This window comes from Cylas formicarius, unplaced genomic scaffold (assembly GCF_029955315.1).
Source record: "Cylas formicarius isolate icCylForm1 unplaced genomic scaffold, icCylForm1.1 PGA_scaffold_3__17_contigs__length_32017465, whole genome shotgun sequence".
Lineage (NCBI taxonomy): Eukaryota > Metazoa > Arthropoda > Insecta > Coleoptera > Brentidae > Cylas > Cylas formicarius.
Genome location: NW_026844326.1, coordinates 13,279,859 through 13,296,136, shown reverse-complemented (window position 1 = coordinate 13,296,136; position 16,278 = coordinate 13,279,859). Strand labels below are relative to the sequence as shown.

At 34.3% G+C, this 16,278-nt stretch overlaps 2 protein-coding genes across 3 annotated transcripts in view; one reads left to right on the top strand and one right to left on the bottom strand.

Moving 5' to 3' along the window:
• Positions 1 to 11: 11 nt before the first annotated feature.
• LOC132699689 (uncharacterized) lies at positions 12 to 14,824 on the bottom strand. Its single transcript, XM_060666538.1, has 12 exons — positions 14,230 to 14,824; positions 13,575 to 13,736; positions 12,493 to 12,641; positions 12,047 to 12,053; positions 11,055 to 11,260; positions 10,818 to 10,995; positions 8,949 to 9,119; positions 8,684 to 8,887; positions 8,441 to 8,630; positions 5,361 to 5,497; positions 4,885 to 5,088; positions 12 to 4,285 (listed from the first exon to the last, which is right to left on the bottom strand). Exons 1-12 carry the CDS (start codon positions 14,293 to 14,295, stop codon positions 4,187 to 4,189), a joined length of 1,773 nt encoding a protein of 590 aa, XP_060522521.1. The 5' UTR covers positions 14,296 to 14,824; the 3' UTR covers positions 12 to 4,186.
• Positions 14,103 to 16,278, top strand: part of LOC132700006 (protein yellow) — a 15,411-nt gene continuing 13,235 nt past the window's right edge. The window contains exon 1 of one of the 2 annotated variants that reach the window (XM_060667046.1): positions 14,103 to 14,118. Coding sequence is in view for 1 of the 2 variants with exons in the window: in XM_060667044.1 (XP_060523027.1) it covers positions 16,241 to 16,269 (29 nt within the window). In the remaining variant the exon portion in view is untranslated. Of the gene's footprint in view, positions 14,119 to 16,216; positions 16,270 to 16,278 lie in introns of those variants that run through there. The other variant, XM_060667044.1, reaches the window with a different exon arrangement.

Below are 16,278 nucleotides of genomic sequence, written 5' to 3'. Positions count from 1 at the left end.
ATAATTGTCTGTCTATCTGTCGAATATATATAAATATTACAAATTAAATGTTTAAAGTGACACACTGAGGTGTGCAAAGTTTTGTTGGTTCGATTACTTAAGTATTAAAAGATTACTGAACTAAGAAATTCTTATAGGTCTTCACACTTCTATCTATAACTGGTTCCATATATGGAACATCCTATATATAGATTTGTTATTACAGTGTGCAGCTATGACCTACAAATTATTTCACTTAATTAAGTACATATTTTCAATAGACATTACAAGAACATTAACATTAATATTAAATTTATATACAGTAAACTCCGTTTATAACATACTCTTTCATTTTTCAGCGGATATTACGTACCACATATAACTTCTACTACGGTTATAAAGCAAAATATTTTCACTATTGTTCTGGTTATAAAGTACGAGAAAAAATCGGGGATTTTTCAGTAATAATTTGTGAGGTTTTCTCTGAAACGTGCGTGTCCGGCCCATAGTTCCACTTTATTGTTTTATGAAAAGGTGCGCTAGCACGTTTTTTGAGTTTATGGTTAAAATGGCGGATCGGCGCAAGTCTTTAACTGTAAAAGAAAAGATAGAGATTATCAGAAGTATTGAGAGTCGCATCGGTAAGGCGGAAATTGCTATACAAAAGGAATTGGCAAAAACAACAATATCTACAATTTGGAGAAATCGCGAAACATCAAAATAACAAGTGACTGTAAATCGCACGGGATTAAAAAGATTAGAAATGTTGTACGTTCAGATGTAGATAAAGCTCTGTTACGATGGTTTCAAGTTCGAAGACCTGAAAATATTGCAATAAGTGATCCAGTTCTGAAATCAAAAGTCGAAGAATTCACCAGGGGATTACAAGGTGAGGGTTTTAGTTGTTCGACAGGTTGGCTCGAACGTTTTAAAGTTCGTCACAACATAAACCTCAGAAAAAATTCTGGTGAAACAGAAGATGATAACAAACAAGCTGTGCTGACAAATCGTACCCTTAAATTTAGAGGAGAAAAGTGTTTAGGTGGGAAGCAGTCGAAGTTGAGGTACACCGTTTGGGTTTTTTTAAATAATTTTTTATAATTATTTAAAGGATTGGGATGAAAAACTAGAACGTCAGAATAGAAAAATAGTGCTTCTGATCGAAAAAATCTAATTCTTTCAAATAACAGAAGACATCAAGCGCAAATGCAGAAAGTTAGAAGATCACCGAATGAAACTGGTAAGATTACTCTGTACACTGACCTTTGTGTTACTTTGTAAATATCCCATCACGTCACAATCACATCCGCTTATAAAATTCTTCGAAAATCTAGTTTCGCTTTACTTCGAGAAAAAATTAATCATACCCGTAAGGGAATAGACCAAATCAATAAGGCTCTTCTGTCTCTACACATTGAAATTTCTTCTATTTTGTCCCCATCCGAGTTCGATACCTTTTCAAACATGATTCAGAAATTTGAAAAACTAATGTCAACACTAGGAAAACCATCAAACTTTTTTCAACTACCAAACACTGTAATAAATGTATCATCGCACCAACTTTCGGAAACGGAAAAATTAGTTCTTTCAAAAGGTTTCAACTTCGTCCTTGCCCCACGTATTGTACCAAATGCCGAGTCTATCCTAAACAAACTGCCATATCAAAAATCTCCAATCCAGACATCGTAATCCTAAAAGCAGATGAAGGAAATGCTACGATAGATTCAAAATATTCTTACAGACGGATCAGATCGTCAACTTAAAAAAGATCCTACGTCATTTATGGAACGCAACCTTAAATCTATTAGTAAGGCTCATGCTCTATCAGACTCCGTGAAAAATCTGTTATCCCTCATGACTCTAAAATTCCTCGTCTCTTCGGACTCCTAAAGATTTACAATCCAGGATTACCCCTTTGACCTATTGTCAGCGCCATTTGTTCTCCACCATATTCTCTAGCAAAATATCTAGCTTCCTTATTAAAACTGACAGTTTCGTACTTAATTCCTTTCATTTCATTGAACAATTAAAAAGAATTACATTAGATACACAAGATATTCTAGTTAGTTTCGACGTAGAATCCCTCTTTACCAAAGTTCCTATTCCTGAATCTCTCGACATCATTTCAGATATATCAAAGTCCGAGAATATGGAACCAAACCTTCTAACCTTAATTGAAAAATGCATGTCGGGAACATATTTTTCTTATAACGGTCAAATTTTTGAACAAACGTCGGGTACAGCTATGGCTTCTCCACTATCACCAGTCATTGAGAATATATTTATGGAAACCTTTGAGAAGAAAGCTCTCGACACCTTTCATCTAAAACCAAAATGATGGAAATGCTAAGTCGATGGCCTCATGGTTAAGAAACGCTAGTAGACTTTCTTAAACATTTAAACTCTATAGACCCTAACATACGTTTTACCATTGAGTTGGAAACTAGTAATAACCTTCCATTCTTAGATATTCTTATCAATACAAAATCAGACCTAATATTGGGTCATTGTGTTTACAGAAAACCTACGCACACAGACCTTAATGCATGGTCACATCACCATCCGGCCCAAAAATCATCGGTTATCAACTCTCTTGTTTACCGAACCCAGAAATAAAACACCTTACTTCTGCTCTTCTCTCTAATAATTTCCACATTAAAGATATTAAGCATTCCATCAAAAAATACATCACTGACCACATATCAAAAGTTCTCTCAACATCTTCGGTCTGTCAAAGACAAAATTCCATTTGAGATGCCAGGAGTTTACAGCATTCCATGCATATGCGGCAAAGAATACATTAGAGAGACCGGACGAAAGATATCAACTAGACTCAAAGAACACGAAAGAGCCTTACGACTAAGTCAAATAAACTCATCGGCTGTTGCCGAACACACACATGAAACCGGACATAGAATTTTATTCAATAAAACTAACATTCTTGCATGTAATCAATTCTTCTACCAACGAAAAATCCGAGAGTCTATAGAAACTATAAACAACCTAATAATCTTAACCGCGACTCAGGTCTCTACCTGTCACCAATATGGGAATCAGTCATCCGAGACGGTGTTTATGCCCCTCATTTAGCTCCGTCCTACTCAAAAAATATATGTGCAGGCACAGAGTAAAATACGAGCCAGTTTTAGTCAAGCTCTGAAGAAGCCAACAGGATGATTGGCGAAACGTCAGCAAGTTCGACTCAGCAAAAACACACGCAGGAGGAATCCAAAAGTTTTGTAAAAAGTATCAGATTAGAGTTTTTGCGTCCAGCTAGCACCTCAGTCGTCCAACCAGGGCATAATAAAATGCCTTAAGACATATTACCCCAGATATTTTTTGTATCGTTTGATCCAGTCATTTGAAAATATGATAGACTGCATAAAATTACTTGCACAATATTTGAATTATGTTACTTCAACCACTATTTCAAACTGCTTTCGACATAAAATCGACAAAAAATCGTGTTTGATTCAGACGATGACTTACCTCTGGTTCAATGGTTTGAGAAGTACAAAAATAATGACGACGATGACGATGACTTAGGTTTCCCTAAGTAATTGGTTGTGCAATAGCGGCCAAGATCTAACCAACATTGAAATGTATCCTCCTGGAGCTGGATAGCTTCCCAACTGTTGATGATAATTTAATAACAACGGAGTTATTAACGGATAATGATATTATATATTATTACTGAAGTTTTACAGCCAATTGGTCCTCAAATTGATCCTGGTAATGAAAGCGTCGATGATGTTCAACAGGACGAAGTACTAAATTATTCTGAAGCGCTTTGTGCCGCTATAATTGTTACAAATTTATTACAATCTACTGATAATGTAGCTGATGATAATTATGCCAGCGTCCTGGAAGGTTGAGAAGCGCATCAAAAATATGAAATTTGTATTGAGAAACAATAAACAGACAAAAATAACAATTTGTTTTACTCAGAAAGAATAAAGTATGTATTTTTACTTGTGTGTTGTAAAGTTTATATAGATAGATAAGTTTTTAGTTTTGGTAGTTTAGTTTCTTTAGTTTTTTAGTACCTATATTAGTGTTTATTAGTTTTTATATAAAATAAAAATATGTAGTTACCTACATAATTTTTTTTGTTTTTTTTTATAGCGTACTTCCGCTTATAGCGTACTCATTTTCTGGTCCTAGAGGGTACTTTATAATCGGAGTTCACTGTATTAGACTGAGGCCATCACGAATATTTGATAGCGATTAAAATTGAATGGAGCCTCTCATCTATCCTGTGCCCGTCAATTTTCCTTTCTAGAGTTTTAAAGTCGGCTAATTCTACCTGCAAAAAAAAATACTAGGTCGAGTTTTAATTTATTTTTGCGAAACCAGAAGCGCGGCTGCTCTTTATACATTACCACTAATTTTTAAGCTGGTGCGAATGTTTTGGTTAGTTTAATTTTTGAATTTAAATTGGTTCATTTCTTATAAAAATTTCTAATGGTTTAATTTTAAAAACTATATTTGTAGATCTTAGATTTTAAATTGAATTAAAAAAAAGCGACGAACCTACTTTTTTATTCTAGTTCTGGCTTCATTCTGGCGAAACCCTGACGTTTTATTTAACTTGTGCTTTACAGACTAAACCGGTAAGCAAAACGATCGTGGTAATAGGAATAAAATTATCTTGCAAACGAGTTCAGATTTGTTTAACTTTTATACCAGCTTCCCCACCTTTAAAAAACTGGCGAGGAATATTTACAAAACAATTTGATTTACTTCTTTGGTTTGTCAGATTTACCTATAAAGTTTCTATGAAAATTTTATATAAGTAATACTTTCTGCTCTCTGGTTAAACTAGGTTTCATTCAGGATGCAGTTGATCGCAACAAAATAAGGCCACTTTAAAATCCTCCTGCGTACTACACATTATTTACTCACTTCATCGGGAGGGTCGCTTTTGCGGTCGAGATAGCGGTGCGAGAAAAGCGGCGCCATAATTCGCTCGCAAACTGCGGCTACACCGCAAAATGTGCGAAAATCGAAAATATCATCATTTTGCCATCCTATCAGTCTCTGAAAGTGGGAAGATTGCTCAGACGTCATGGGACGTCCCATTAGCAAATCCAAGGCCTGCTGCAATACCTGAAATCAAATTCCCAAACGTAAGTATTAGCGTTAAAAATTTAGATCGGTAAAGGAGAAATGTTTCGGTATTTTATGAGTTTAATTATCAGATGATTCAATTTTTTGTTTCTTTTTTTTAATGTTTATTTTGACTTTGAAAATTGGACGTATTGGATCTGCTGCCAAACTATAGTAGTGAGAAGATTTCAAAAATAATTCAAATATTATTGGCTGAACGCTCTTTAATAGTCCTGGTTGGTTCCCAGGCATGCAGATCTGCCGAAACTAACCTTTCCAGATATTTTTCTTTCGTAAGTGATGTTCGTGTCAGTCTCTAATTTAAACTTATTAAAGATGCAATTGTATAGTAGTTTTCGCTTCGATGATATGCTTAAATGATTAGCGACGTAGTCCAATGGCGTCATACCTATAAATTATCAGTTATATGAAGAGACAAAATTCCAAAATCATCAAATTAATGAGAATACTAATAAAATGTTGTTACCTTCAATCTGACCGAAACTTAAATAGGCCCGTAACTTATTTTATTAGTTTGGATGGAATATCAATGGAAGTTTTCTTATATTCTAGAAAATATTGCCATGCTTCTAATGCTTATTACTACATCTGTACAACATAGGCGGCAAAAAATTCTAAAAATTATTTTTATTTATTTATTTTATTATTTATTATTCAGAACGAAGGGGGAATTCTGGAAGTTTGTTAGGTATAAAGCACACCGCTGGGGTCAAATTGCGGAATGTATGTTCCTTTTTGATAAGCAGGCTGAGGGACGTCGAGAAATCACATTTTGAACCAATTTTTAGTAACTTTAAGAGTGTGAAAAGTTATGAGGTGTTTGGTGGAGGGACGGTTTGTTGAATGTTTTGTTGTCGTTGAATGTTAAAAAGGTGACCGGGCCTGTTGCTGAAGGGATGTGCCGTATGGTTGTGCGAACTGTTATTGTTATTGTTAATCTAGACATATTCCCAGAGAGAAACATTCATTTATAGTACACTATATTCAAAAATGGCAATAACTGCGATATCATCAACTACAGACCTATTTGCTTACGATCAGCCATATCTAAGGAATTGGAAAGGATGGTTTTGGCAGTGCTGGGCGGATTGTTTAGTAATATTATTGTTAAGCAGCAGCATGGGTTTGTAAATGGCCGTTTTACTGTGACGAACCTTTTTACTTATACTAACTTCATCGCCGGGATCTGGATAATGGCTGTGAGGTGCATTCCATCTATACTGACTTCAGCAAGGCCTTTGATTTGCTGGACCAAGGAGTATTACAGAACAAACTTCAAAAGTTTAGTATTAGAGATGCGTTTCTATCGTGGCTATCAAGCTTTCTCCAGGGCCGTACTCAGCAAGTTAAGGTCAGCTATTTCCTCTCCCCCAACACAGATTATTAACTTTTAGCAGATAATTTAAAAATTTACCGCTGCGTACGATCAGTTGATGATTGTGAAGAGCTGCTACAAGGGGATATTAATTCGCTAGTGGAGTGGTATAGGATGAACAACTTAAAATTAAATACTGTAAAATGTGCCTATATGGTTTTCTCCCGACGTAAAAATCCTGCCGATTGCTCATAAATTATGGACGAGTGTGCGTGAGGGTAAGTAATAAAGGGTTTAGGTATCATTATGGATGAATCATTACATTTTGTGCCGTACTTAGAGGATGTTATTATCCGTACTAACCGTATGTTGGGTCTGGTGCAGAGAATATCTGGAGATTTTCCGAATTTGGGATATATTATCATGTTTTACAGTTCATATGTCCTTTCAATCTTGGAGTATGGGACAACAATCTGGTCTCCTTTCTACGAAATTCACAAACACCTAATTGAGGCTATGGAGAACAAGTTTTTATGATATCTTAGGTATAGGATGGGGCAGAGCGGTTTGCAAATGGATGTCATTGACTTCATGGACTACTCTCGAGGGCCGTAGAAAATTTCATTATTTAGGTTTTGTCTCGCGTGATAAATGGTTCTTTGTATGTATTCTGTCCTGTTTTAAATTTCATTTCCCTTCTAGGGTCACCTTTTGTCTTCTGTACCGAGTAATACTTGACATGGTCAGAATGTGCCTGTGTAAATCAATACAATACCATTGATTACTTCGGTGTTCCTTTTAATAGCTTTAAAATTTGACATTGAATTGAATTGAAATTGAATTAAGACAAATTTTGTTAAATTGATTTGTAGTACTCAGATTGTTTTTATCCTTACGTTATACTGTGCCATCTGAATGATATGTAATTTTCTACTGTCCATAGTTTATTTTCTTTTTGTTATTATATATAGTTTATTATATAATAGTGTTATTATATATAGTTTCAGTAACTATAAGATTATTAATATTGAAGATAAATTTATAAAATGGTGTAACCGTTGAAAGAGTAAATAAGTAAATATTAGTAATAAGCATTTGAACTAGACGTCAGGGAGCGTTGTCGTATAACTTTTTTTTTTTTAAACGCAACAGTATTTGTGATTTTAGCTAATTGCAATGGAGACTAAAGATGTAGATACTCAGCGACAACCGCATCTTGATCTTTTTTCAAACTGAACATATTAGCAAAACTATTAACAAATACCAATAAAATATGATCTCAATTACTTACAGGTGTTAAGACCGAGCAACAGTGGCGCTTTTTTATTACGACAATTCTCGGAAAATATGAGAAGAAACAATTAAATTATATTATAAGTTATTAGTTAAGAGAGATAGGGTTTGGAATAATGTTTCTTTTGGACAACATATAAACGTCAAGTTTCCATTAGATCAACATTTTGATCCTCTCCTCAATGTTTTTCATCATTTAACTTCGTTAAGTGGAATAAGGCGTTGATGTACATTTTCAATGTTCCAAACGATTCCACGTTCTCCTATCGTATCAAGGTATCAAACATTTTGTACAAATTTTATTTTCTTATTCGGACCAGAAGTTGCGTCCTCTAACGACCGTTTTAGAAACTTGAAAATGATTTAAAAGAATTTCCCATCCCTTCTTTTCGTAGGTCATATGATTGATATCTTCTGGCATACAGCCTTTCCTTAGTGGGACACTCCGTACAATGTCATTATTTGAATTTGATATTCGTTGGTAATAGGAAGTAATGCAGTAGGACCAGTAAAATCGTAATATAAACCACAAAAATAGACGTTTTCCCAGTATATCTTATAAAGTGCTAAAGAGAAGGAGATACATCGATAGCATCTCGTATTTAATAATAGTTCAAATTTTCGATGTCAGTACCGTAACTACCAGATTTCATCGTCTCTATCGGACCCATAGTGTTAACGTTGTGATCCGTCTCCTTCTTTTTAGCACTCCATAGCGCTTGCCTGACAAAGACTTTCCATTCATAGGCAATTCGAATCTAACACTCGATCTATTAAAGGACCTCGGTAACGAGATCCATAAGTCGCTGTTAATGGCGGGTGGTGCTAGCTCTTCTTGAAGTTTGATTAGTTCCATGCAACAGTCTTTATTTTGAGGAACCGTTTTAAGAATTTCTTCCAGCGCTAAACGCCTCTAAATAAAAAAAATACGATATAAACTTCTAAAATGACACGACAGCTTCAGACCTTGAAATCCAGTTCACAATCCACCAATTCCTCGTTGATTTCACCTCGGAACTGTCCGAAAATTCCTCTTTCGGCACAAGTGTTATTATGTGAGTCAGGATCACTTTTTGCTGAAGGTTTCCTAGCAGACTCAGCTCTTGAGTGTAACGGTTCCATGAGTGGATCCGCACTGTGGTTCCAAGAATTGGTGCCGATTGTAGCCATCTAGAGAAAGTTTGAAAGTTTATTTCCGGTTTATCTCTCCAGAAATTTCCTTTTGTTATACCTGAGTTTCCGGATCTCTGCAAGTATCCAACACTGGTGTTTTGGAAGCATTTTTGTTTTTCTTTTTTGGCTTCTTTCCACGACGTCGAATTTCTTCATCGGACTTATCGTTTGAAACACAGTCTGTTGGTTTTGCCTCTTGCTTATCAGGACTCGATTCGTCAGTTTTACTCTACAATTTAAAGCAAATTTAAATTAAGTAATTGTCAATATATGGGATATGGCACATGGTAACAATGACAAAGTTAATGAATTGAATATTTATTCTATCCAAAATTGTTTCTCTTATCTTATGAACAAGTTAACAAACAATGAAAATCCTGCGTTATTGATTTCATTCAAAACTTGAATAAAAGGATTGTAGCAAGGTAATTATAGGTTTTTATATTACATATATTTTTTTATGTTTGCTTATTACATAAAGTATTAAAATGTAAAGTTACACAACTTGTATAACTACTTATTTACATTTTATCTTTGGATTTATTTCGTTACCTACTTACTTTTTGCTTTTATTTTAAAGCAAATAAGCTGCAATATTATTTTCTTCTATTTTAAGCATCATTATGAAATTTATTTCAATTTGATCCCACTAGTTTATTGAATTTATGAATTATTTTCCTAATTTTGGTTTTTTCAGTTAAGCCCTGGTGATGATAATTTTATATATTTAATTTTTAAACTTGCTTCTGATTTTTGTTGTGATATATTTTGAGTGTTTTTAAGGGTGCCCATATATGAAATATGGAAAGTACGTTTCTTAATTTTTTTTAGATAATTAAAGCAGTCCTGTTGTGTATTACAATATTCGATTTAGTTTTGATGACAAATAATACCTAATCAAGTTATTATATAAATAAATTATGTAAATATGTGACCAATAATTTTTAGCATAAGTATTTAGAATTATTATAAATATTATTTTTTAGAAATATTTGACTATCAAATGATAATATGTAAATAATGTATTTATATTGATAAATACATTATTTAAACAACGAAATACCTTATTCCTCCATTTATATAAATGAGCAACAGACAAATAAGAATTCCCATTACTAAGCCATCTTTTTCTATTATAAAATTTCACTCAATCTTCTATTGTTGCCATTGCAATTTAAATCGGGTTCACTCATATAGTTAGAGTGCGTGTAATTTCGGACAGCACGCGGCGATTGCTGTTCTTTGGCTGCGGTCGGCTGATGCCGTTGCCTAGGCAATCAGTGAATGTCTTCGTTTCCCAGCAATGTCGTGTTTCTATTCTGTATTCTCATTTGTACGTGTTTATTTTATAGGGCTCTGTTGGTTTTCATTTTTAATATTTTGTAATTGATTATTAATATGGCTCCAAAAACAATTGGTATAAAAGAGAAAGAATTATGCACCGCTGCAAGCGGTCGAGCGACTTCGGGTTCGCCAGCGTCTACAATCGGCCACGTAATTGTCCCATGTCCCATTCTGAAATTATGTTCACTCTACTGGAGATATAGAGGCCCTGCATATGCCGATGATACAGGAACAGGAAAAGGTCTTTCGAACATGCGCATGCGCGAGATTTAAAATCTCGTTTTCAGCCAATGGCCTTGCGGCATTCAACAACCAACATGGCCGCTGACAGGTTGTCAGTAAGTTTTGATGCGGCAATTTTATGACAGGATTTTCTTTAAATATGTCTAGATCTCGTTAAATGTTCTAGGAAAACGTGTTAAGTGTGTGGAAATCGCTGTTTCGAAAAAAAAATGGCGCCAAGTACAGGTTAGTGGATAAAATCTTAATACCACCTGTGGCGCATCAACTTTTATCATTGTGATATCACTAAATTATCTAGTAGGTATATGGGTTGACCGGAAATGGATACAACGATACCCACCAAAACAACGGGCTCTCTCCTTATATTACCAATCGCGCTCCTTGGCCTTTTAAACGGAGTAACGGGGCGTGTCTGACGACTGGACAAAGTTATGGAATGCGAAATTGCTCCATCAAACGCAGCCAGCGTATTGGGTTCTTGATGCACGTGAATTAAAGATAGATTGTAATGGGAAACACTGTGAATGAACTTGATATTAATTAACCATACCTTAAACTACAAGTTTTTCGCAGTTACCTAATCGAAATAGTTTCCTGACTTTGAGTGCGGCGTAAATCTAGTACCAAACGTGGCCGACCGGCTTCCGGCGTTACGCACCGTCTAGGATGCGATGCCCTGGTGGAAGGGGTGGAAAGAATCCGTACCGGAGTAGCAGGTCTTGAATCGGTGTCAGTGTACCTGCATTGTAAATATTTTTTTCTACTCCCGTCTGCAAAATACCTAATTACCCACCGATCTAGCGTGCGAAAAGCGTCACTTTACCACGTCAGTTTCGTTTCTCACTTTGTAGTATAGAATGCAACACGTCCGGTAAACTTTTTAACTCACTCGTTTATTAAAAACCGCACTTGTTGCATAATATACTATTAATAACCGTACGATATTGTGGTAAGAACTCTTGATGTACGTCACGATATTAAAAGAAAACAGTAAACAAAACCTTGACATTTGATATAACTTGACGTGCTTTTTTCGGTCTTCGCGATTCTGGGTTCTTCCATTGGGACGGCTGGGCTTTGGTTTCAACTTCATAAACATATATCCATGATTCCTCGCCAGTAATGATCTTTTTGAGCATATCAGAAACATCAGCTCTTGAGCGTTGCTTCTTCGACGGTAATTTTGTTCCAAGTTGAACAATTTCGGAACAAATTTTGCTGCTACACGTTTCATGCACAAAACAGAAAAATTGCATGGCACGAGCCAATAGAGATGACATTTTCAGCCACTTCTCTAATAGTGGTTCGACGATTTTTCAACACCATATTTGTTTCACTTCTTCAACGCTTTCATCAGTTATTGACGTGCTGGAGACCTTCCAGAGCGAGGTTCGTCATCGGCGTCTTCTCGGCCATCTTGGAACAGCTTGTATCACTTGTAAAATATACCCAAAAACTAACGTTCGTAGAAAAAGTATAGTATGCAACACGTTCGGTAAACTTTTTAACGCACTTATTGCATAATATACTATTACCGCACTTGTTGCATAATATACTATTAGAACCAACGTTACGCCTGGGAGACAATGTCTGTATATTCGCTATATACATCGTCTTGAACAAAAAGCTTATTTTTTACTAGTAGTCTACTTCAAAAAGCGGTGAATGCGGTGAGTTGTATATTGGAGAGATCAAACCTCCTCTAAACGTAAGACTCGAAGCAGAGCACAATGTAAAGTAGTCAGAGATCCATGTTTTCCATAGGGAGGCGCAAATTTAAGAAAGCTGTCTTTTTAGCAAATATTACTACCGTTTTGGCAACTCAAGTGTGGAAACACTTGGCAACCACTAATAAGGCACACGGTGCTAAATTATTAGCTGTTTATTCTCTGTGGTTTTTGAAATTGCGTTATCTTTCGCTTGATAACGAATCCATGTGTCCAAAACGTTGAGTAATTGAGTAAAATGGAGACAATGGACAATAGTTGCAAACTTTCGCAAGTAAATAATCTCACCTTCTGAACAACTCCTCGGGAACGTTGTCTATCTGGTTCATCGAGTAACTGGACTCGTCGTGCACATCTATGGTGATTTCATTTTGATGACGCGTTTTGATCTTGTACCCTTTCACATTCATGAACTGTTTTCTCGAGTTTCCGTTAATCTGCTTAGTTGATAATCATATCATATGAGTATAAGAAGATTAGTTAGATTTAATTGCAGCAAGCAAACTTTCAACAAGAGATGGAACTTAATTTAAACTATGAATAAATTTGGGCCTTTATCACTTGTTTAACAATTTGTGCATTTATATTTATATACTGCCGTAGGATTAATTAATTAATATTAATAAGAATAAAAAGAAGCTGATTGCTATTCAAACAACTTTGGAATGGAGAGGCAGTATTTTATTATATTATTTTTTTATTTTTATTTTTCATGTTCCAGTCTCTCAAATCGAGTTCCCTTAAAAAATGTGATAGCATCACTCAAACTACTGATGTTTCGGTATGAGAGATAAGCAAGCAGGAAGATGTTAAGATATTTATTTTTTACTTCTTTAGAGCCAATACTTTTTTAAAATCTCGATTTTTATTAAATCTGGATAATTGGGAATGTAAACCTTAGAAAATGTTCCAGTAGCAGAAGTCGGAAAATCCACGAAATATTTTAAAATCTGTTTACTAATACGGGGTAGAAAAGTTACTTTTAATATTAATAACTATTGGGTTTTTTATGTTCTACTCTCTCAAATCGAGTTCCCTTAAAACCAGTGATAGAATAACCCAAAGTACTAATGTGTCGGTATCTGACGTTAGCAAGCAGGAAGATGTTAAGATGTTTATTTAGAGCCAACACTTGTTTAATATCTCGATTTTTATTAAACCTGAATAATTGAGAATGTGAACATTAGAAAAAGTACCAGTAGCGGAAGTCGTAAAATGCACGAAAGACTTTAAAATCTGTTAACCAGAGTTAGATTAACATTGGGTAGCAAAGTTACTTTTAATATTTCTATTCCTGTTGTAGTGTTTTATTATTAATTTCTAAAGAACTCTTTGTTGAAATTTAAATGCTGCAGAAGGTGCGGGTATACCAGGTGGGTCTTCATTTGTTTTAACAACATCTTCGCCTGGCTGCCGATCGGGTGGTTGCACAAAAACGAACATTCGCCTGGATATGGATTAAACAGTCCAGAATAAGATTTCTCGGTCATCGGGGCTGGTTTAGCAAATGCCCTGAGTTGTACTTCTTGTTGCTGTTAAATAAATACACAAGGTGTGAGTGAATTTCACATGACGAAGTTAGTGGATAGTTAGTTTTATGTTTTTAACATTTTTTCATAAGGTTTGATTGATAAAAAATATATTTCTTAGTTGATTGCGTCTGTTAGATCGTTTGAAGGTTCAATTTAATAATAAAACATATTACGTTTACCACTAGATAGTAATATAAAAGTTTACAGAATATAAACTTTTTGCTTCACAGAAACTTCCACAGACCACTGTAACACTATTTATAAATCTTCTGGATTTCTCCTGCATCGGTTGTTCATTGAAGAAGAAGCCAACAGGCTGGTTGGCGAAACGTCAGCAAGTTCGATTTATCAACAATCGATGCAGCAGGAATCCAAAAAATTTGTAAGTAGTAATATAAACTTTGGCAATATAAGACGTTGCTAGTTGAATCACAAGTTCGTAACTCTGCTTGTTAAGCGGCTTGTATTACAAATCCGATAACATTGAACATACCTTTTTGTGTGCATCGACAATGATGGAAGGCGCAGATATTAAACCCGTCTTGCTAGTTAATTTCATTTTGATTTTTACCCTTTATTTTGTCAAAAATTAAATTGTATTTACATTTCTGGCGAACATGATAATATGCATTCTATCGATCAAACAAAAGCTCTATAAAGCCGAACCGAATCGATTCAGATTTTTCGCATATTTTAGTACTTATTTTAAATTAATTTGTACCACAAAAACAAAAATTCGTTTAATGTTTAAAGAAAAGGTATCACTTTAAAAAATAAAGGATAAACTCATTCTCATAAATTTCAAATCAGATATCAAATATGGACAGTTGCTTCAATTTTCTTTGAAATTAACGAGTTAACCTTACACGAACAAAGAGTACTTCTTATTTTTATTTATCAACCAATTTTAAAAACCATAAAGTAACAAAACAGATATAAAAATCGTAAGTGCTGAATTACTATCCATTTATTTTAAAGATCAGAAAAGAAATGCAACCATGAATATTTGGAAAAAGACTACCGACTTACCAGTAGATGAAAAAAATCAATATTATAAAAATAAAAGTTTTTCAAATTTTTGTAAGACAAATCTACAACTTTTCACAGCATAAAGAGGTGTAACTTTTAAATTGGACATGGTTCACCCTGTATTTTTTGTATATTTGAATTATGTCTTTTCTAAGTGTTTCAAAAATGTACTTTTCTTCGTGTGAATTTATTTTATCTCGATTTTTTAATATATTAAAAATTCAAAAATTTAAAGATTTTCAAATAAATGCATCAAATTTGCCTTCAAATTAAATTTGTCATACTTTTTATAAAACTCTGGATTCCGCTTGCGTCCATTTTTGCTGAGTCGAACTTCCTAACTTTTCGCCAATCATCCTGTTCTTCAGAGATTGTCTGAAACTGGCTCGCATTTGACTCTGTACTTGGCTATATATTGTTTGAAGGGGGCGGAGCTAAATAAGGGGCATAAACACTGTCTCGGATGATTGATTTCCATATTGGTGACAGGTAAAGACCTGAGTCACAGTTAAGATCGTTAGGTTGTTTATAGATTTCTATAGACTCAGATTTTTCGTTGGTAGAAGAATTGATTACATGTAAGAATTTTAGTTTTATCGAATAAAATTTCATATTCTTTTAACCAAGTTGATATTTTTGTCCGGCCTCTCCAATGTATTCCTTACCGCATATCCATGGAATGCTGTAAACTCCTGGCATCTCAAACGGAATTTTGTCTTTGACGGATCGTGTTTATGTCCCTTATTTAGCTCCGCCCCCCTCAAACAATATATAAGCAGGTACAGAGTAAAATGCGGGCCAGTTTCAGTCAAGCTCGTAAGAAGCCAACAGGAAGATTGGCGAAACGTTAGCATGTTCGACTCAGCAAAAACTGACGCAGGAGGAATGCAGAAGTTTGGTAAACAGTATTACAGTAGCCTGCGGAAGTTTCTTTGAAAAATTAAAAAAATAATAAAAAAATTAATTAAATTTGCCATGTTTTGTTTTATTCAAATTATTTTTTTTCTCACAGACCCATAAATTTATACCCCCAATTGGAACCTGAACAATCCTCTAATTTACCCAATTTTTTTTCAACTCAAAACTTACAATTCACCTTTAAAAATAAAAAATGCAATATTAATTTTCTATTTAATTTTATATTATATTGTATTTTATTATTATTATAATTTGAATGTTATTATTTAAAGTAGTTTTTTTCTTAAATATTTATTGATATAACAGTGAAAATAATGTTTTTTTTTTAATCATTCATTTTTCACTCTTCTAAATAATGACTGTGTAAAATATTTATATATTTGTGGAAACTGGGCCCTAAAATTATACAAAGAAATTTCTATTGCTAAGAATGGACAATGTTTTAATTAGAGGCCCGCTCGATTGTTTACCGGCCGGTTCGTTTTAAACGATTCACAGTTGAATAGTTATTTTATCTGAGGTTTCTGCGTGTAGTCACTTTCACTACAACAAACGATATGTACGAAGAAACACTTAAAATTTTAAGGTTAGTCTT